The sequence below is a fragment of a genome, unplaced genomic scaffold (genome assembly GCF_019419815.1).
Source record: "Pyrus x bretschneideri cultivar Hongxiangsu unplaced genomic scaffold, Pyrus_bretschneideri_v1 Contig13, whole genome shotgun sequence".
NCBI classification, from domain to species: domain Eukaryota; kingdom Viridiplantae; phylum Streptophyta; class Magnoliopsida; order Rosales; family Rosaceae; genus Pyrus; species Pyrus x bretschneideri.
The window spans coordinates 1,361,338-1,383,449 of NW_025999424.1; the positions used below are offsets into that span (position 1 = coordinate 1,361,338).

Below are 22,112 nucleotides of genomic sequence, written 5' to 3' on the forward strand. Positions count from 1 at the left end.
AACTTTAACCCAATTGAAGAAATGGTCCCTCAACTTTAACCTAATTGTAGCAATGGTCATTCCAACGTAACTCATTTTGTTAAAATTTTGACGAAATTGATGAAAAATACCATATCTACACATTTTGATGAGTTAAGGGACTAATGGTAATGGATTTTTAGTTGAGTGACTATTGCTCTAATTTGTTTAAAGTTGAGGGATTATTACTACAATTTACTCTTAAAATTAAATAGTCAAAGATTTGGAAATGATTTTGAAGCAATACGTTTGTGTTTGAGTTACTTGATTTCAAAACCCTCCACGCTACACATAGGCTTGGCAAATGGTCGTGTTTGTTACGTTTGTGTTGTTTTCGCTTTTTAATGGATCAAATCATGTCAAGCATGTTATCTTTAACGTGTTTTTAAAAGATGGGCCGATAACGATTCGGTTCATTAATAGATCATGTCATTTCGTGCCAGATCAACGAATCATACAAAAATTATCAAGTGTAATTTTTAAATTTAACAAACAATATATTATCTTTTAACAGCTAATGTGACAATGATCGAAAATTAACATGTTGACTCAAAATTTGTTACTTTCGTGTCATAATTGCAGATATACTCAATGTGCAAAACACGACGACTATGGGAACACGTGGCGCAAGAAAACCTCCTCGCTTAAGCCACGTGTAGCACCCCTTGATGGCTTTAATATGCATACTTCATTCTTTAGTGTCCTCGTAAATATCTTTCCAGTTTTCGCCTTTACATGCGAGTTACTAGTAGTCCTTCCATGGACGAGCAGAAGAAGAAGAAAGCTACGCAGAGGTCGGAAGCTGAAAGCAAAGTTAAGGTAGCCAAGGAAATTAAAGGCGTAGCCGACGAAGAGACGAGCAACAGGAAGACGGGGAACGAAGAAAAGCATGGAGAACCAAAAGGCCTTCCTCACCAACAAGTTCCCCAGCCCGGATTCAACACTGAAGCCCTTGAGCGACTCTAGCGAGTCTCGTCCAGGTTCGTTTAATAATTATTTCGTTTTTAGTTTTTATTTTCTTGTGATGGCAAGAATTTCAACAAGAAAAAATGTACTACTTCTATCTTTTACTTTTTGAACTGGGAAATTTAGCAAATAATTGACAGCGGCAATGCGTTAGTTGGCGAGGACAGTGTGCCGCCTTTTACTTTGAGTTCGATATTAAGGTAATTACAGTAGCTTAGAATATCGGATTGACGAGTCAAGCCAAGGCGTCTGTTCGAGCTTTAACCAAGTTTGCATATAATCCATCCATCTTGAGGAGCTCTGTGTGCTTTCCCATCTGCATTTTTACCATTACACAGCTCATAAATTAGCGAATAATCTTGTTTTTAATCCACAATTAGATGAATGAATAAATAACGCCCGACCTCGGTGATTCGACCGCCGTCCATCACAACGATTCTGTCAGCAGCTTCTATGGTCGAAAGCCTGCAAAAAATACTCAGTATATTGCAGAAGATCCTTCGAAAACAAAAGAGAAGAATGTGGACGGGGAAATGGTTTCCGCACGTCCATTTTCTCCTTCAAAAACTTGCCAAATGATTTCGACTCTAGATATTTGGTTGTTGGTTAATTTGCTTGAAGAATTATATATATAATTATGAAACGACTTGGCTTCGCCTTCGCAATTTAAAACATTGGTTGTAAGTTACCTGTGTGCTATGACAATGACAGTTCGTTTTGCTTTAATGTCATTCCTCATTGCATGAAGAATCCCCTGCAGATGAAAGAACATGAGGAACACTGAGCCAGCTTCAGGACTTGCATGGGGATAAAAGGACTTGCCTTGACATAATGTTCAGTTTCAGAATCTAGAGCGCTGGTGGCTTCGTCAAGGATCAGTATGGCCGGGTCTCTGAGAATCGCTCGGGCGATAGCAATTCGCTGCTTTTGACCCCCGCTGAGCAAACCATCATCAACGATGGTTTCGTAGCCGTCAGGGAGAGAGGAGATGAATTCATGAGCATAGGCCTGCTTTGCAGCCAGTTCTATATCTTCGTCTTCGATTTCTCTAGAGCATCCGTACATTATGTTCGACTTGATGCTCATACGAAAAAGATGAGGTTCCTGTCTGAGACGAAAACTTAGATTACGATTCTAGTTAGCTTAAGTAAATCTTGCAGTTTGTGTATGCTAACCTGTGGAACAAATCCAATCTTCCCTCTCAGCCACCTGATATCCAACTCTCTGAGCGGAAAATCGTCGATGTAAATCTGCAGATCAAATTAGCTTCAGAAAAATGTGATGACAGTCCATACAGAAAATATACTACGAAACAGAATGTACTTCGAGCGATGGATGAAACCTGCCGGAAGAAGAAGCTTACCTGACCGGCAATTGGTTCATAGAGACGAAGCAAAAGATTGACCAACGTACTCTTTCCGCTACCACTCGGACCAACCTTGGCATCAGATGCAAGTCAGTCCTTAAAGTTGCTTGCCCTATAGGAGGGATCATAACGAAAGAGCAAAGGTATGTCTTACAATTGCGACGACTTCATGTGCTTGAATGGAAAGATTTATGTTCTCTAGTACGGGGACCTGTTAAAATTTTCGAGAGATGTCAATGGTTATCTGATGAACATTTGTAGCACAATGGGAGATGAATCGGATTATTAAGGCCGAAAAAAGACACACTTTCGCTCTTGCAGGATAGCGAAAAGAAACATTTACGAACTGAATATGTCCCATTACCCTCTGCAACTCCACACCTGTACACAGTGGGACATTTGAAACGGGGTTATATGAAATCATTTGAAGATATAGGCGATTCCAGATAAGTTTATATCTCTAAGAGCAACTGTGATATCCGGAAGCATGAAACCGATGAAAAAGAGATGCCAAAACTGACTTTAAACGACATATACAAAACCTGAGATTTAAAAGGTTATACCTCCCCCTTCATGAGATGGAGTGCTACTACTACCTTTCGATAGGACTTGGTCACTGGGCAACAAGTCCATTAACTGAAGAACCTTTTCACTTGCTCCGACTGACTGCATTAGCGACGATACGTTATCCGTGACCCTCCAAGTTGCGAAAATTAACCACTCGCAATACAGTACGTACTTCGTCAGTTGCTCAGCTGATACACGACCACTCATGATTGAAATCCCTCCTAACACCACTGCGATAACCTGTTAAATGTGATTCGAGAAAGTGGCGTCAAAGAACAGATTTTCGTTTAATTGCAGCATGCGAAGTACAATTTAGTTAGGGAATTGTTATTGGCACTCCAAAAATCTCATTTTGCACTCCAAACTTGCTATAATTAGAAAGAAAAATACACTTACGAGGAGTGTAGAATGAGATTTTTGGAGTGCTAATAACATTTCCCTTTAGTTAACTTAAGACCCAAAACCTTGGGATTTAGTTAACCAGAAAAGAGGACAAACCTGCGTCGCACGATAAAGAGTACTGAAACTCAGACTCCAGAGTCCATAAGCCACGCTCTCTCGAATGTTTATAAACGCTACCTTGTCTAGCCATTGCTCGAACCTATTAACACAAAGAAATGCACGCTTTGGGTGTCAGAATTTCATAGTTCCTTATGTTTATTAGAACAACAACGGTAAAACGAAAGAAAGACGGCTGACAGGAAATTAACAGTAAAATTGCCTTCCAAACTCTTTTCTTTCAGTTCCATAAACTCGGACGGTTCTCATTAGGGAGAGTGTTTCTTGCGCAGCCTACATTCAAATAGGAAAACGATCAACGTAGGAAGATTGCCAACAAATTTCGGAGCAATTTGGATCAATTGTCTGCCTATATACCTCATTGGCACCAGCAGTGAAGTCTTGGACTAACTTTGCAGCTTTCTTTTGGTACCTATATATAGTTATAAAATATAAAAAATAATCAAATATATAGCTTCGAATCCAATCGTATATCAAGTAGACTGATGGTACAGGAGCTTACAGGCCATAACGAAGAAAAATCAGAGATAAGATACAGCATATAAATAATGCCGATAATGCGAGAGGCCACGATAATATCAGCAAATTGATCAATGCACCTGTCCCCTGAATATTTAGAGAAACCTGCAACTTAGCTAGACTATCAAAATCAAATGCACACTTTGAGGAAAGGGAAGGAGGGTAAGAGTAACAACCTGAAGAACATTGCGTAATATTAAATGAATATCATTCGCAATAACAAGCGATAATCGTTGACAATCAGCCCCGAGTCTGCTCGTCAAATCACCAACTGCTTCTCTGTCGAAAAAGGATATATCCTACATGAAAGATAACAGCAAAATAGAGTACGATATCGAATAAAAACGAGGATCAAGTGAGTCAATATCCTACATCAAAGATAAACACCAATTGCTAATTGGAACACAAACCTGGGAAAGAAGAACCGAGTATAGAGTTTCCCTGAGGCGTTTCACCTGCCGTATCATGATTCAAGTGGCAGATGGTGTACGATAAAGATTAGATGACAAAAATAACCATTCTTGCAAATGGAGAAGGAATGAGAGAATGACTCACCAAAATAATATTGGCAATTCCAAAACAACCACTTCGCAGGCCGCTGAAATTTAAACGAGATATAGTAAATAATCAGGCATCTGAATTCCAACTCTGGCACAAACAGAAAAAAATTATTGTTTCAGATTTTGCAATCAAAGAGAAATATGAGGACTTACCTGCAAATCCCTGAAGTGATACACAAAAAAGCCAAAAGCTTTGAGTTCCTATAGAAAACAACAGCATCACCACTCTGAGCAGCAAATATGGATTCCGTCAATATACTTGGCATTGAGATTTCAGAAAGCTGCAGCAGAAAAACATTGCAAAATGATACTTGAACAAGGGGTGATAGGTAAAATATGAAACTGTAACAAAAACAACGAACACGAAAAATGTGTCGACACAAACTATAACAAAAACATTGCAAAACGATACTCAATCTCAAATTTGATATCTTGCTGATACAAACTACACACTAATGTATCGTAAACACCACAAATATCCCAAATATGAATCCTCACTTAAACAATAGAAACATAAACACACTCAAAATAAGGAAAGAATTGAAACGCACTGCAGCGATAATCAAAGAGCTAAACGCAATGAAGATAACCCATCTTGAGCTACGAGTCTCCACCAAATCCCACATTCGACAAAGAGCGTGCAGCAGCGTAACGGGCTCCGCTGCTGTGCTGCTTCGCTCTTCCTCATGCTCGCTTAAACTCCACCAGCTACAACTACCCCCTGGAAATGCTGACCCGCAAGTCCCAACCCACTTTCCAACAGCCTCTGAAACACCAAATTTGCTCTTTGGCACGCTGAACCTGCGTGCCTGCAATAAGTTTCCGAGGCTGGAAATTGGGATTTGTTTTTTATTTAACGATGAGATTAGGAAGAGCTTTCCGTTATGGAGATAAGGGCGACTGAGAGTGCAGAGGTTTTGACTGGAACACGTCCATGGAAACTGGAACGGAATTCAAGGGCAAATGTACAGGAGCTAATCAGCCATCACAATTCCAAAATTTACAAATCTATTACACACAAAGAAAAGATTGGATTTTCAGATATGAGGACTCACCTGCATATCCCCCAAATGATACACAGAAGCTAAAAACTTTGAGTTCCAAGAGAAAACCACAGCATAACCACTCTCAGCAGAAAATACGGATTCCGAAAATATGTACTTGGTATCAAAATCTCAGAAATCTGCAACCGAAAAAACATAAACATCGATTGAACACATGATAAAATGTGCCTAATTCAATAATTCAATCTCAAAGTTGTCATTTTTCTGATACAAACTATGTATTAACGTATTTTATTTTATACGAACGATTTACAGTGGAATCTAAACTGTGCGAAGAGGAATTCGAACCCCATTGCAATGGAGCACATCCATTCTAGTCAATATGGCTAAGCTCACGCTAGCATGCAGTTACGTATCTTAAACATTGACAAATACACAAATTATGAAATTCTCACTTGAAAATTTTTAACTTTATTAACTCAAATGTAATTAAATTAAGGAGGAAACAAGCAATTAATCAAAGCAAGTTGGTGATATTCATGGGGTTTGCACTTTGCAGGCAGGGAATCAAAACGCACCGCATCAAGCAATAATCGAGGAACTAAACGCGACATAGACAAACCCGTGTTCACCTGAGCTCTGATTAGCTGTGTTGGTCCACTCGGAATCCCTGCTGAAGTCCTCTGCTCCGTTTGCTGTTGAGATAGAGATTGAGTTCCGGACAGGGGAGAGGCAGGCAGGAGGTAGTGACGGTGGTGCCGGGACTTCAAAACACGTGAGAACGTAAGTTGGGCCTCACATGGAATAAGCAACGGCCCATACTCAAAACGCAGCGTTTCCCCTCGTTCGACAATCCATTTCCTCCTTTCTTCCCTATTTATTCTTCCATTAAACAAACCCTAGCTCCCAAATCCCCTCCATTTCACTCCTCAGCGGCCGCTCCCCAAAAACCCTAGCCGGACAACGATGACGACGAGGTTCAAGAAGAACCGCAAGAAGCGAGGCCACGTTAGCGCCGGCCACGGGCGTATCGGCAAGCACCGCAAGCACCCCGGCGGTCGCGGTAACGCCGGAGGTATGCACCACCACCGGATCCTTTTCGACAAGTACCATCCAGGGTATTTCGGTAAAGTCGGTATGAGGTACTTCCACAGGCTGCGCAACAAGTTCCATTGCCCGATCGTCAACCTCGACAAGCTATGGTCGCTTGTACCCCAGGAGGTGAAGGACAAGGCCGCCACCGCCAAGGGAGGAAGCGAGGCCCCGTTGCTCGACGTCACTCAGTTCGGGTACTTCAAGGTGTTGGGGAAGGGCGTGTTACCGTCACAGCCATTGGTGGTGAAGGCCAAGCTGATTTCAAAGACTGCCGAGAAGAAGATCAAGGAGGCTGGTGGCGCCGTCGTCCTCACCGCTTAGGTTTATTAAACCGATTTGATAATTCTGATCGTTTTTCCGAGTTTTCGTTATCTTATAAAGTGTGCTACTTTATTTTTGAGATATGGTACTAAACTTTATTGCTTAATTTTAGATCTTCTTTGTTGTTCATGCAAACAGAGAATGAAATTGATTTTGTTGACTCCATCTTTTACCTGCATTTCGAATTCGTTTCGAATTACGGGTGTTTGATTGGGTGTGTGATTATATGTTTGCTTGCTGGATTTAGGTATGACTTGAAAATAAAATGATTGATATCTTAAGATATGGGTACATCTTCGGGATGGGTACATCTTCGTGATGTTCTAAGGTTGGCAATAGGCAAGGACTCAATTCGTATTTCGATTTAGAATTTGTTGATTGTATGTGTGATTTCGTGTTTGCTTTACGAACATGAGACATCTTGGCGATGCTTGTCTTTAACCGTCATTGCTAGTCAGTTTTGATTATCCGGTGCTTGCTGGCAAACTATTAGTGTTTCTGTATTGTCAATCTCGTGGTTGATCTTTGTTCCTAAGGAACTGTATGGGACTGAGTTTATTGTTTAGGTGCTATAGGGGTGATCTGCTAAGGTGCTATAGGGGTGATCTGCTATCACTCAAAAATCGGTTCGTTTATGTTTGCATTCTGATTTCTTGGTACGGTTTCTTTGCTTGAGCATCTATTTCGTTGTTTGAAGTATTACGCAGTTGTATATGCGTAAGTTAAATGGGATATGTACTTCTCGGTTCTACCCTGAGCTGGTGTTGAGGCCCTTTTTACTTGCTTTATATGCATTACACACGTTTGTAAAAGTCGTTTTTTCTAATTTTACAATTCATCTGAATCTGATGTCCTGAATCAGAACCCGTCGAGGATGGGTTACTGTTTTTCTTCTCAAAGTGAATAACCGTTGCTGCTGCGTGTTTGGATGATTGATTTAGTGTTGTGACCGTAGCATCAGCGTGTAATCCGATTGACATGTAGTCTTGTTTTGCTGTTTTCATGAGATGTGAATGTAGTTTGGTGATCGATCAATTGCTCGTCAAGAAGTTGACGATTGTTATCGCGGGATCTGCATCCGAGGATCTGGCCACGGTTGCCGGGGTATTTTATACTCCGGTGGATGTTAGAAAATTCTGTTTTGCTGATGTTGTTTTCTAAAACGTAGAAGAAAAATGAGGGAACGGGAGGAGAGAAGAAAAACTGAATAAAAAATGGAAGCCGACCAAACTTAGATCGAAATTCATGTCACCTCTATATTGAGCTAGACTAGCATTAATTATATCGTATGTGTTTCACGCATCCGAGTTTTAACTTCCATTTTTTACGTTTTAGAAAATTTTAAAATAGAATGTCGCTTGTATGACAAAATGCGCCGCACCAAAGACTGCTGATCATGCTTCTTGCCAAGAGGCCCATTTTAGATGAGATCCAAGCCCAAATCCGCTTTCACGTCTTCTAGCTAACAAAGAAGCCCAAAGCCCATAACTTCCCCAAGTCCTCGAATCCACCCGCACGTGGACCTTGTCGTCTCTGACTCACTCATTATCCGCTTTCAGCCTCGTCGCCGCCGTGTCCGGATCCTCCTAGGAAAATTTTAAAAATTCGCGAATTGTGTCGTTAATTATATATTACACGGTTAAAAATTATTTTAAATATTTTTATTTAAAAATAAATATAATTAACAAAAACTGAGCATACGGAGAACAACACGATTCACTACCTAGATCCTCACCAAAGGGAGAGGATCCTGTTGGGTCGCTCCCGACAAATGGAGTCCGACTGATTGACTGAGAAACTCACACTTCCCCTAACAGAAACAACCGATCCCAACCGCCATCGGATTTCGAATCCACTCGGAGAACAATGGCGGAGAGTGGGAGCGAGACCGCCGCCGGAGCTAAACCTAAACGAAAACCAATCGTATGGCTGGGGATCTTCCTCATCTCCCACAGCTTCTTCTTCAGGTAATTTAATTTAATTTAATACAATATAATTTATTAAATTTTGATAGTACATTATTACCGGCGAGCACTGATAGTGATGAGTTGGCGGTCGTTTTTCTCTTTTGTCAGTGTCGTTTTCTCCGCCGCCGGGGTGGTGGCTCTCTTGCTGCTTCCGGTTCTCGCTAAGAACACTTACATTTCCGAGAATGCCCTCATGCCTGGTCATTTCTCCATTTTTGTCTAATTTTCACTTCTGTTTGTGTTATTATTTGTTGAAATTAATATTCAGTTATTAACATTGCTCTGTTGCTTGCTGCTGACGGTTGCTTAATTCGCAGGCTCCGCGGCGTCTATGCTTTCAGATCAGGAGGTTGCAGAGGCGAGCAGATTGGTTAGTGATTTGACCTCTTCGAATTCGAAGCCTCTCTGTTCAGCAATGTATGTCCTTTATTCGAATTTCGGCTGAACTTTGTTGTTTATGTTGGTTCTAGTCTATAGAGTGTAGGCTTTGCTGTTTTAACATTCAATGTTATGCAAAAACGCAAAATTTAAACTTTTTGCCTCTGGCTCTGGCACTGGATAATCTTGTCTAATATTTATAGGGTGATTTAAGTACAATGGTAGGTGCTGGTTCGGGCACATCACATCTTAAGTTTTAGAGTTTGAAAATAGATTAGTTAATTGTGTCAAATTTATTAAATTTTTATGGTATGTTTCAGAGGAAGTCAAAGAATCTTAGCACAGCATATGTCAAACTTGGGTGCCGAAGTTAGTTTTCACAAGTTCCACTCTCAGAGCAATCAATTGCACTCACTCCACTTCTTTTCTAGCCTGATTCTGGAAGAGTTGAGCAGAACGTCAGTGGTTCAATGCACGGTGTCAACACTGTTGGAATTATAAGAGCACCTCGTGGTGATGGGAAGGAAGCTATTGTCTTGGTTACACCTTTCAATTCAGCGAAAGTGAACCCGAATGAGGCCTTTTCTTTGGGCATTACATACTCAGTATTTTCCTTTCTCAACAGAGTTCCTTGGTTGGCCAAGGATGTTATATGGCTTGTTGCTGATTCCCAATTTGGAGAGTATGCTGCAGTTTCTGCTTGGCTAAGAGACTATCACACACCTGTATTTAGCGGACTGGGCACGCTAGATGCAGAAATGTGTACCGAAAACAATAATCTTTATGGAATGAATGAGAACCCGTCAACAGGAAGGGCGATTTATGATGGATTTAAACGTGCTGGAACCATGGCTGCAGCTCTTGTCATCAAGGTTGCAGATCAAAGTGAACAATTTGAGGATGGTCTAAGCATCTATGCTGAGGCATCCAATGGGCAAATGCCAAATCTTGACCTCATCAATGTTGTGAATTACTTAGCAGTACATAAGCAAGGTTTGCGGGTAAAGGTGGAGAAATTTTGGTCTATACTTGGCATGAAGTGGCTCAATACTTTGGGTGAAATATTTGAATCACTCGGACATTTTGCTAGAAGCTTGAATCCCGATTGGAAATTTGTTATCCCAGCTACTGATTATATCGAGGGCAGTGCTACACTCGCAAGTTCATTGTACAACCAGGTTGGCCTACTTTTCTTTTTGTTTCAAAATTTTTGGTACTTAAAATTAAGTAGCTCAGAAGATTTGTTTATAATTTTTGTTGGATGAATAAGAATATAAAACAAAGGTATGTTCACTTATGTCACCTATTCTTCATGATATCAGGCTTTGGGTGTCCCCACTGGCCCCCATGGTGCCTTTCGTGACTACCAAGTTGATGCAATTACTTTGGAAATTTCCCCTAAGTTTTCTTTGTTGGATAACATAGCCAGGCGAAATGACTTACTTCTACGAAGTGGCCGGTTAGTGCTTTGATCATATCTCTTCCCATGAAAATTTGTACTCGCATTAACATCTTCTTTTGTAGTCACGTTTTCAGTTTCATTTGATGTGTTTTCTTGAAGAATTTTTCTGGTATTTAAAGTTTTTTAGTGTCCTTACTGCTTTTATATCTTTGGTTGAGGTTTTCTTGTTCTCTACGCAGATTAATCGAAGGAGTCATTCGGTCAGTAAACAACCTTCTAGAGAAGTTTCACCAGTCATTTTTTCTGTACCTATTAACGTCTCCTGGTAAATTTGTGTCGGTGGGAGTCTACATGATTGCTTTTGCACTTTTAGTTGCACCACTCCCCTTGGTGGCAGCTTCTCTCTATGTTGATGCTAGTAACTCTGATTCTAGTGTGAAAAAAGAGAAACCTTCTCCTTCGGCCATCATCACTCGCGAATCATGGAAATAGCTATATGCAGCAAAGAAAGCTTTTATTGTCCACTTGTGGGTCCTGTTGTTTCACTACTCCCGTGTTTTATCTGTCAAATACCGAGTTGCACCTCGACAACCAGCTTTATAATCTGGGTTTTGCTTTCAGTACTCAGCCTTGTGGTTAGGTACATGGTTTTGGCTTCTCCGTCATCTCACGTCAATGAATCTCAACCTCAAAGAGTAGAATGGCCCCTCTTGAAATCAGTGACTCTTTCAGCTGCCTTCATTGGTTTGTGTCTCATGTCAGTCGTTAACTTTGCTACAGCAGAAATTGGGGGGTTACTGATGGTACCAATGTGCTTGATGGCTCATCCGTTGAAGCCCAATGTTAAAGATAGGAGCAAGAGAACACTTTCAAGGGCGGTTTGCAATCTTGTCCTGGGGTTTATTGGGTTCCCACCAGTTGCTTTTATAGTGCTGAAAGGCGCATTTGAAGGTTTTGGCAGCACTAATGTTGGTGATTACTGGTCCTGGGTGGAGTCTCTCTGGGCTTGGAATAGTGCTACTTACCTCTACATAGGTATGGTTCACCTGCCATGCTGGGCGTTGTGTGTTCATATTTTGTTTCATCGTTCTTAACACGTTATAAACGACTTTCACATGAATTTGTAGTTGGTTAGACCTGCAGAGAATAGTGACTGTTATATGAGTACGGGATGGGTTTAGAGAATGCATCATTGGGCATAAAATTGAGGCTAGTTTTGGAACGGGATGCCATTGTGCCGGCATCCCACATCAATCACTCAAAACAATGAGTTTGAACTTTCTCATCGGCCAGGTCAACGTGTGATTGACTTGGGATACTAATAACTCTGTTGAACAAATAGGATGGGAGATTAAATGAAGTAAAACAAACTGATGAGGACCTATTGTTGATTGTTAAAAAGTTGAGTAAGGCTACACTTATTACATTTTTTATATCACAGTTATGCTATCTATCTAATAAATATAAGGCCCACCAACATGTGTATCCCATCTCTAAGAGTAATATTTCTTGCATAATTAGATGCTACAAATTAATTAAGGACCATATTTTGAGACTCACCCAAAGCCAAAGGTAAAGGAATTTATGCCATAGAATAAAGATGGTTGTGATTCGAAATTCCTACCCAATACGGATAATGGGTATGGTATTTTCTTCTTTTTGTATTTATTGTTAAAGTGTCACTTTAGATACATTGGTGCACCTTTCAAGAGTTCGACGGCTGTGATTGCTCCACTGCCTTAATAAAAAATTGGAAATAGTACTGCATTTCGGGGTAAGTTAAACGCTACTACCCGTTTGAGCTACAAGTTTCATGTAAATATTATGTATTGTACATATTCTTATCTAGAGAGGTTTTTTTTTTTTTTTTTACATACAATCAAATTTTAGTCTTGACAATGTTCGTACTATATGTACATGGTCTATGTCTGCGGAGTTAACCCTTGCTCTAGAGATTTGATGTTTGCTACCAATATGATTTCTTTATACCTGTCGAGATGCTAATCCAAGAAAAAACGATACGATAAATTTGAAAAAATGTACTACTCGTATAATAAACAATTAACACGTAATAAATTAGCAAGGTAAGAGAATTTCCGGACTTGATCATACTTCCGTTTTGTACACTTTCCTTTTCGGTGATTGAATTTGCTTGTGACGGCCTACTTGATAATCATGATCATAAATCTTTAAAAAGTACAAAATGGTGACCGCCGAACGAGCGGCTGCCGTTGGATGACGTTTGAATCTTTCATGTCATTGGTTACTTTTCTAGGCCCCACTCCCTCCACTTCACACGCCTTGCAGCGCGTGTGAATCACATAATCTCTCGAGAATGTTTGTATGTGTCTGTACGCGCTTGAAACTTGGAACCGCGCTTAAAGCAAACTCCCTAATCTTTAGAAAGCAAAACCAAGGGAATACAAAGCACCAGCAAAGCAAATCAAATAACCAAATAGTCAATGTTGCTAAAACGAGAGAGTTCCTCTCCGAATCTCATTGTTCGATCTTATAAAGATCAGGTAATTTAGACCATTCAAATTAAATTTGATAGTCTCTGTTAACTCATCTTACTAACCTATCTCATTCTCTCTTTCACAAATCAAAGACCCATATTTTCTGGTCTTAAGTTTTCGATACTAAAGTGCGAAAAAAAATCAAATTCGTGCTAAAAAGCCTTTAGACTTGGACAACTATTATAACGTTACATGTCAATAATATATTATTTATGTATCATAGTGATGTTTTGTGTTAATTTCATTATATAGAATTGTTTTATTTTATTGACACGAGTTGCTACAATGACGATAAACTACGAAGTTGCTCTCCTAATAAGATACTCGTTTCCATTTTGGTAGGTGGTGACTCCAAAGTTTTATAGAAGAATATATGTAGAAGATGCAGATTATGAAAAATTGAGCCCTCAGAACAGAGAAATGGACAAGTTGCTATGTGATGAACTTGTCCAAGAAATCTTCCAAAGGCTGCCACCATCAGCCTCCTCCCGTTTCTCTGGTCTCCAAGCGGTGGCTCCGCATCTACCGCACCTCCACAACTACCCTCTCTCTCCGCCTCACCGCTCATCCTTCCACCCTCCCTTCTCTCTCCTCCCTCCTCTCTCACTACCCTTTCCTTTCTTCCCTCTCTCTCCTCTTACCTCCCGACCCCACCACCTCCGCCACCGCAAAAACCACCGCTTTCGCGGACCACCTCCTCTTCCTAGTCTCCTCCTTCTGCCCCCAGCTTCTCAGCCTCAGGTTCTTGGCCGGCCCTGTCTCTCTTTCCTCCCTCGCTTCTCTCTCCTCATCATGTACCCGGCTCACCTCTCTGTGTATCAATCTCTCCAGGCCTCTGTTCCTCATGTGGGTCCTCAAGTTTCCGTCTTTGAAGGAACTGTCAGTCATGGTTTGCTCCGGGGACGGCGCTGACCATGCCGTTGACCCCAATTGGGGAAATGGGTTTTCTGCAGAGGAGGATTCTGCTGCAGAATTGGGTTTGGATAGTCTCTGTTTATCTGGAATCGGAGCCGGCGATTGGGGTTTTGGCTGGCTATGGAGGAGCTGCAGAAAGCTGAGGAAATTGCAGTTGAAAAGCTGTGAAGGGATTGGGGATGGAGGGTCCTTTTCGTCATTTGAAAGGTGTTTGCAGGGTGTTCAGGAGCTGGAGCTCCGGACTTGTAGGGCAATAATCGACGGTGTTCTGCTGAAAGTGGCGGAGAATTGTGATTCTCTGACTTCCCTTTTGGTTTATGATGGTGGCAGCAGTGAGGGCCTGCTCAGATTCTTTAGCCAAAGTCGTTGTAACTTGCGAAATGTCGATTTTCGATTGCCCCTCGACCTTAATAACGATCATCTTTTGGCTGTGGCGATGAATTTCAGAAGCCTTTCGAGTATTAAGCTTCAAAGTTGCTGTCTTGTCAGCGGTGAAGGCCTCAGAGCTCTTGCTATCGCCGCGAGTTCAGGCCTCGAAGAATTGGCGCTGGTGAATTGTGATGTGGTTGAAAGAGAGCCGGGGTTGCTGGCCACATTAGGACAGAATTTGAGGAAATTGAGGAAGTTGGATTTGTCTTATAACGAAATGCTGGTGGATAAAGAGTTCATGTCGATGTTAGTTTCGTGTAATGATTTGGTTGATTTGAGGCTGAGAGGTTGTAGGAGGCTTACTACTGCAGCCATGGTTTCGATTTTTAAGAGCTGTAAGCGTTTGGAGAGTGTTGATATCATGCACTGTCGTGGGATTCAAGCCGAGGCGATTGAGTTTTTGGTGCTCAATTCTCCTCAGCTGAGAGAGGTGCAGGTTGAGCAAAGCAAGATATCGGATGCAGCAAAGACTTGTGCCTCAAGTAAGTTCATTGAGGCTGATGCTTGATTCGGCGAAGCTACAAATGTATATTTATGTTAATAAAATGTTTCCAAGGAAACGAAACAGGTATTTATCGATTCTCTGTACTTGTTCAATTTTAAGTTGTAAATAGGTTTGTTGTCTGGAAATGAACACCAGAAGAGCAGCTTATGCTCTCTCTAAATAATGATACTTGTAAGTTATGTATATGAATGTTAATTATTAATAAATCAAGATTATTGCATCAGTTAAGCTTTGATTGTCATACTGCACATAGATTTAATTACCGAGTTTGGTTGGAAGCAAATCGATCGAAACAAAATATACGAGTTTCCTGAGGTGTTGGAGCGGAACACATTGGTTATGTAGTTAAGAAAGTACTAGGTTGCTCAGGTTACACAAGATTTTGCACCTGTCTTAAGAACAAAAATGCTGCTGGTTGGACTCAAATGATTCGCTTAAGTTTCATTCTGATTCCGCTCTTTCGCTATACTTGTCACTAGTTCGTAGGGAGTTCTTAGAACATTTCAAAACGCATAACTGAGCATCTGTTTCAGTTCTTAAACCCCCGTTCGTGCAGCTGCAAGGTCGATCCACTAGACCATGTTGAATTGTTGCTGGACACAAGACTGAACTTTCTAGTTTATGGTATAGTTTAGGGTGTAAGACGCGTTATTAGTGAGATAGAGAGAAGGGGGTATATCTCCGGTTACACGGTAGAATCTCTCCCTGGTATGACAGTTTCAGATAGCTTTGAGCTCTCCCCTACGAAATGTAAAACTCTGTTTTCGGGTTCTTACGTGGTTCCGTCTCCATTAGTTTTGATGGTTGTTTGTTGAACTTTCAGATTCCTATTTAGTTGGATTTCTGGATAAAAAGTCATTCTCTTGGTTGGTTGGTTGGTTGATTCTAAACACTCAACCACTTCACTTAGTTGTAACTTGTGCTTGTTAGTTAATCATAATAATAAGTAATCGATTGCCATTTTTCGAAAGATTAAGACTTAATTGTGTTGCTAAAACCATTGTTAAGTGAGATCGAGAAGCAGTTTTCGTGATCGTCTTTGGATTTCTTGAGATTATGCAAATTAATGTGGGTTTAAGCAGGTCTCTGTCATAGGTTGTGCAAGTTAGAACAATGCCTTCAATTCACCCTTCTATTTGTTTTGCACCATTAAATTGACATAATATTTACCTCCCTATCAGATCAAGTTTACTGCAGCTGCAATGTAAGCTTTTATTATATAATAAAAAGAGAGATTTTTCAGTGTATCCAGCACACGGCCATGCAATTGTGTTATTATGCTTAGTGTACCTAGCACACAGCCAAAACAATTTCGAAAAGAATTAGTTGGTCAAAACTCAAACGGAAGCACTAATAATTTGACCAAAAAATAATAATAAAATAGCAAATTATTTAATTATTTTCAAAATGGGGTTACTTTCTGTGAGGGAGGAGAATTCTCTATCCTCCTAATCTCTCTATCCTTCCATACCCTCCTATTTGAACGGTCACAGTTAAGCTACGTGAACATCTTATATTGATTTTTTTAGATAAAGATAATAAGACAAACAATAATGTGTGAGAAGAGGGGATGAAAGAAGATGAGAATAGGAGGGTAGAGAATCCTTCTCTTCCTGTGAGAGCGCACAAGTCCGGATTCCTTATTTATTTATTTATACGATTCTTTAGTTGGATAGCATGACCTTTGTTTTAATCAAGGTATGCATGACTAAACAATATGTAAAATATTATTATTTTTAATTAATATTAAATGGCGATGAAAACAATGAATAGCTTAAATTATACTAACATTTGTACGATAAACTCAATAATCTTCTAATAAATGAATTATATTATTTTGAGATTAATAATAAATGACGATAAAAATAATGAACAGCTCAAATAATAGTAATGTTTGTTCGGTAAACTAAACAATCTTTTTATATGTAACAAGCCAAGTATTATTTCACATTAATTAGAAGTCTAGAATTTTTTTTGTTGGTTAAATAAAATGTCTACAAATTTAATCTAGGCTTTCATTGACACCTTTAATGTCCATTCAATTCAAGTACATTCAAATTATGATTTTCAATTTTTCTGCATGGCTTAAATGTCAAAATAGTCATGTGTTTTACTTTATTGGCCAATTTAGTCCTTATGTTTTCAATTTGGTCCAATTGATACTTGTGTTTACATCCGTTAGCCAATTCAAGACATTTTGTTAAGGGACCATTAAAATCAAGCACGTGAGAACACAAAAATGTAATTTTATGTAGACCGAGTAAACAGATACGATGCCTATCTTTAGAAATTGACGATTTGTTCAATTCACTTGAGTACTATGCGATTTATGACATGTCAATTTTAATTGTCTTTTAACGGAATGCTTAAATTGGCTAGCGGATATAAATACAGGGACCAATTTAACCAAATTGAAATACAGAGACTAAATTAACCGATAAAGTAAAACACAAGGATCATTTTAACATTTTAGCCTTTCTGCAATGCAATAGAAACATTGGATACTCTTGTAAAATAAATTATTCTAAACAAAAGATAGATCATACGGCTACAAATCGAGAGCAGTCAATACCACTGTTACCACATGACATCCTAGCCACATGAAATCGTCGAAAGTTTAGGTGTATGAAAACTAAGGGGTCACGGGCGACCCCTCGCCGTCTCCGCGGCTTCTAGATTGATTTTCCACTAGAACTCCATAGCAACCTTATTTGACCCCCAAAAAAATGACAACAAAAAAACCTCCCATTGGATCAAGTCTGTCGATTACGAATTAAACATGAATCAGAACTCACAAAACACGTTTAATGCATCAAATACAATATAATACTATGACCCAAATACATTACCAACAATTTCTTGGTGGAAAAACAAAATATAAGCATACCTGATAAACTTAATTGATAAGATTCATCGTTTCAGTTGGAAACTTCATGGATGGCCTGAGAATAGAAAACAAAAACAAAGGTTTTTAGCTAAAATGGTCTTTGAGATTGACATAATTAATCATTTTAATCTGTGACAATGAAAATAAATAGAAATGGTCTTTTAGTTTGTCCACCGTAAAACATTTTGGTCATTCTGTGAAAAAGTTGTCCATATTCTTCTTAAATAGAGGGGTTGATTGAAAAAAAAAAAAAAAATGTGATCACACATGGTCGCTTAAATGACAATTTAACGAAATAAATTTCTTTTAGGGTTACACCATTATAACCATGTAACCTCGACAGACGCTCGGTCCAAAAACCTTTAGAAGAATCAAAATTCAACAAATATGATAGTTCCTACATGAACCAAGGTCCTAAAGATTGAGAAAAATCATTTATTTACAACCATTGACGAAGAATTTCTCGAAAAGTTAAGGATTGGTAATCTTTTTTCTGGAATTGAATGTATTTAGTCTTATACATACGCGAGGAAGGTAATAAAAAAAGAAAGAAGATGAGTTATTTTTTCTTTTATTATTTAGGAGCCGTGTGATATGAAAGTCTCTGCACAATTTTGCATGAGAGAAAGAAGTGAGGAATCATCTTTTAGACTCTGACTCTCCCATCCAGTTGTTGCTCTTCTTCCTGATACTTCAAAAATTGCTGCTTCAACTTCAGCCACTCGAATTTTTTATATTCCTTTTACTTCTCGTCAAACAAATGGCAACTTCTTTGAAAACCTATAAATTATCACCAGCCGCGAACACCCAAATCGGGAAACCAGACCACCCTTTTCCTGGACCATGACTGGACATGGTTTTGGGCCACGTTGGGCAAAATGAGGCCCTTTGGGCCTGTGCATCACAGGGGCCCACTTCTATACTAATATTTTCAACGGCCAGAAATGAATCGGTGGGACCCAGTGGCAAAATCAGCGGTGCCGTGACAGCTTAGAAAAACATAGAAAAAAAGCATCTAGCCGTCACACAGCTCTCACTTTTCGCGGGGCAAAACTTTTAGCGGGAAACGAATGAATCCAAATGTTGGAGATTTAAAAGGGCAAGTTCCCGCCAAAAGTGTCGGGCAATTCGGGCAGGCAGCAAGGCGGGTTGGGTCTCTCTCTCTCTTGGGACATTGGGGTTGGGCAAGGGCGGCCTGAAACCGCGTAGAAAAACAAAAGTCAGCTTGTGAGGGCCAGCGGGCCGGAGGGAACGACATTCGATGAAATTAATTAAAAATTTGCATTAAAAAATAATAAATTGTTAATTATGTAATTAGTAACCTTATTAATACACATATTAGGATTAGAATCTTAGATTAGTCTTAGGATTCCTTGGAAGGGCCACGTGTACGCGTTTACCACCTTTCTTACCCGTTCATTGGATTCCTTCCTAGTTTTACCAATGTATCTAACCTTTTGCCTTTCTCATTTCAAATTTAATAGTGCAATGCGACACCGACTCTAACCCTATCTCTACTCTCTTTTCCCGTTCGCCTTTCTCACGACAATCATTTAGATGCAACGAAGTGTATATCTTTATAATAACATATTTCTATTTTTACGAGACATTAAAAGATGAGTAGTATTATCCACACACTCTATATTAATTACTGTTCTTTGATCTTCTTCAATTCATTCAATTCGACAGTCGTTAGTACGTGAGAGGTAAACAAGAACGTATGGATAGCACAACCTTAGAAGAGATACATGCACACCAAAATATACACCTCTAACAAAGAAATAACCTGACTATTTTGGGTATATGTATATTTTGATGTCATCAGGCGTATGTATATCGTTTTTTAAGTATAAAACTAAATCACGCGATGAGTCTTATACTTACGGGGAGATATACTTTAGTAGCATGTGAAAAAATACCGTATCCAATACTTTTCTCTCTCTCTCTCTCTTTCTCTAGATTATCAGATAGAGCATATACTTAGTATAAGCATGTCTCTCTCGCTCAGATGTAGGCAATGTACTATTCGCATATATGTTACTATGATGCTTAATTAGTGCTATGTTTCACTAACTACCATGCATTATATTTTGGTATTTTCGTTGAAGCCCGCTTGGGTTATGTATTTGTTGAGGTTAAGGAAGATCTTTGTGATCTTGTGTCTCAGTAATGCATACATGCATGTGCACTCCTCCTATCAGTATGCATTTGATTAACATATTTGCTCTTTACTAATCAAATTTTAAAGTGCTCAAACCAACTTTGACCACCCTTGAAGCATGGTTCATGGAACAATTATTCTCTACTGTTCATAAACTATATTGAAGTGCGAACAGGGACAAATGGACATTGGGACAAATTAAGGTAGTCCTAATGGTCCCAGCATCACCTAGAGTTTCAGAAATATATATGTGAAGTTATACCGAGGACCTCTGAATGTTTGGTACAGATCTCTTTTGTGTCTATTTAGTGCTAATGTAATATCTTGACAGGTTGCTTCAAAATCACTCGACAAATGTTCTCTGTGTCACTCATTAGATTGCTTCAGTATATGTCAATATTTGTTGAAATGTGCGCAACATGATTGGCTGACGACAACCAAATGCCTCTGTGACCAAATTGAAATCTTTTTTTTGTGCGCTTCAACCTCTGTTTTTATCTAAAAACTTATATTTACCATGGAAACCCTTAGGTTCGAATCTTGAATCCGCTATTGAGTGCGAATCACTAATATATCAATAACTGAATTAATAACACCTCATAATGACATTATAGCAAATCTGAAACACTCTTAAAATCAACAAATCAAGTAATTATATCCTTGATCACGAGTCAATCCATCACTAATTTGACTATAACGAGAAGAAAAATAGTTTATTCTGGCTAGGAATACTTGAAAGTGAATTTAATGATGTTTCAAACCCTAATTAAGTAAGACATGAGGGAGAACAAAAAAAGGGTCAATCACTTTAATTAGTTGAATTGAAAGTTTGTGGATAAGCAACATTCATGTTGTCTTCTTCCAAGGAGACGATTTATATATATTTTGATTCCTCACAGTCCATTTCACCAGATTCTTGCCTGGTCAAGAAAACTATATTCCAAATTTGTGAACAGTTTTTATCTCTCAGAGATTTGCCAATTGCCCCATTTGAAAATGATTGTGTTGCCTTGGTGCTATGCCGTGGTAAAATACCAAAGGAAAAGACAATGACTGTCAATTACAATTTACAAGCAAGTTATGAATTTGAAACAAGCAGAGAAAAACTCTCATGTAGCCAGGATACATCCCCCCGTTTTTCTCTTTCAACCGATGAACGAGGAAAAGAGAGAGGGATATAGTCTAGGGATAGAGACGTATTTCTTGAACGAGTGACACATATTCTATTTTGACTTAGATTACAAATGCTAACGAGACACTAATCAAGGTTTTTTTTTTTAATTTGGGACAAAATGGTATTCTAATCTAATATAAATTAAAAAAAAAAAAGAAAAAAAAAAGGGGATTTGAACTCAATGTACTAATGTGAGAGCATATTGTTTGAACTTACTTAGCTACGTCCAGTCCCAAATATAAATGGAAACATTCTTGAGAATATGCAATCAAGTATTGCATCTTTGTAAAATTCAATAAAAAATAGAACCCAAAAAAGAAAAAAAATTAAAAGCAGAAAGTCCAAAATTAACAATCTGACTTCTCATTAGAAAACCCTAAAAATCAATCAACTTGATGTGGTATCCCCAATCTGACAAAAAATGGGACCTTAATTTTTACTAAAACTTTGCTGTACACTTTCTCTAAAGCCAAAAAAAAAACCCTAAAAGGATCCTAATCCCTAGAACCCCTTTGTCTAATCTTGCATAATCACTTGTTAAACAAATCCCTGATCATGCAAAACATATCCTCCCTACTCCATAAACAAATGCGTTGTTACCTGTTTTTTAATTCTTTTGCCAAAGAATAGCAGCTGGTAGTTTCGCAATCTACTTTTTCTAGGTCGAGAAGACTTCATCTTGACTTCTTCCTGGCTACCATCATATGATTCACCATCATTAAAAATCGAACCTGAGACGTGTCATGTGAAATACGGGTTTGAAATTCAATCCAACCACTATATCACCCCGTGATGTTTGGTTGTTACTTGTTTGGGGGCATGATAAACATGATTTAATCTTAT

General features: G+C 39.1%; 3 protein-coding genes and 1 pseudogene across 7 annotated transcripts; 3 read left to right on the forward strand and 1 right to left on the reverse strand.

The window, feature by feature from the left end:
• Positions 1–1,068: 1,068 nt before the first annotated feature.
• Positions 1,069–6,300, reverse strand: LOC103965797 (ABC transporter B family member 26, chloroplastic). 5 transcript variants are annotated; one of them, XM_048578861.1, is made up of 20 exons: positions 6,152–6,298; positions 5,571–5,698; positions 5,067–5,456; positions 4,669–4,796; positions 4,511–4,553; positions 4,366–4,410; positions 4,132–4,254; positions 3,939–4,042; positions 3,794–3,848; positions 3,639–3,709; positions 3,416–3,518; positions 2,914–3,157; positions 2,658–2,731; positions 2,505–2,561; positions 2,348–2,422; positions 2,160–2,234; positions 1,807–2,088; positions 1,674–1,738; positions 1,389–1,449; positions 1,069–1,300 (listed from the first exon to the last, which is right to left on the reverse strand). In XM_048578861.1, exons 2-20 carry the CDS (start codon positions 5,574–5,576, stop codon positions 1,220–1,222), a joined length of 2,082 nt encoding a protein of 693 aa, XP_048434818.1. In that variant the 5' UTR covers positions 5,577–5,698; positions 6,152–6,298; the 3' UTR covers positions 1,069–1,219. The 5 variants fall into 5 exon arrangements, with proteins under 5 accessions (XP_048434818.1, XP_009377151.2, XP_048434819.1 ...); XM_009378876.3 differs by having other exon boundaries at positions 2,947–3,157; positions 6,152–6,297; XM_048578862.1 differs by having other exon boundaries at positions 6,098–6,262.
• Positions 6,301–6,407: 107 nt separating this feature from the next.
• On the forward strand, positions 6,408–7,100 carry LOC103965798 (60S ribosomal protein L27a-3-like). The gene has a single exon (XM_009378878.3). The coding sequence runs from the start codon at positions 6,486–6,488 to the stop codon at positions 6,933–6,935; it is 450 nt and encodes a 149-aa protein (XP_009377153.2). The 5' UTR covers positions 6,408–6,485; the 3' UTR covers positions 6,936–7,100.
• A 1,489-nt stretch (positions 7,101–8,589) lies between these two features.
• LOC103965799 (glycosylphosphatidylinositol anchor attachment 1 protein-like) lies at positions 8,590–11,846 on the forward strand. The gene is given in 8 exon segments (XM_009378879.3): positions 8,590–8,902; positions 9,011–9,102; positions 9,220–9,319; positions 9,601–9,707; positions 9,710–10,458; positions 10,603–10,739; positions 10,922–11,208; positions 11,211–11,846. Coding segments are annotated over 8 exon segments (2,139 nt in total). The 5' UTR covers positions 8,590–8,801; the 3' UTR covers positions 11,777–11,846.
• Positions 11,847–13,603: 1,757 nt separating this feature from the next.
• On the forward strand, positions 13,604–15,270 carry LOC103959732 (annotated as a pseudogene).
• The last annotated feature ends 6,842 nt before the right edge of the window (positions 15,271–22,112 follow it).

What these genes read in the sequence shown, in the direction of transcription:
- LOC103965797 (XM_048578861.1), bottom strand. An exon ending in TCACTGCTGGTGCCAATGAG is followed by an intron (nt 3,710 to 3,793) that starts GTATATAGGCAG and finishes ATTTGAATGTAG; the next exon opens with GCTGCGCAAGAAACACTCTC. An exon ending in TCCATCTCATGAAGGGGGAG is followed by an intron (nt 2,732 to 2,913) that starts GTATAACCTTTT and finishes CACTGTGTACAG; the next exon opens with GTGTGGAGTTGCAGAGGGTA.
- LOC103965798 (XM_009378878.3), top strand. Translation starts at nt 6,486, where the DNA reads ATGACGACGAGGTTCAAGAAGAACCGCAAGAAGCGAGGCCACGTTAGC.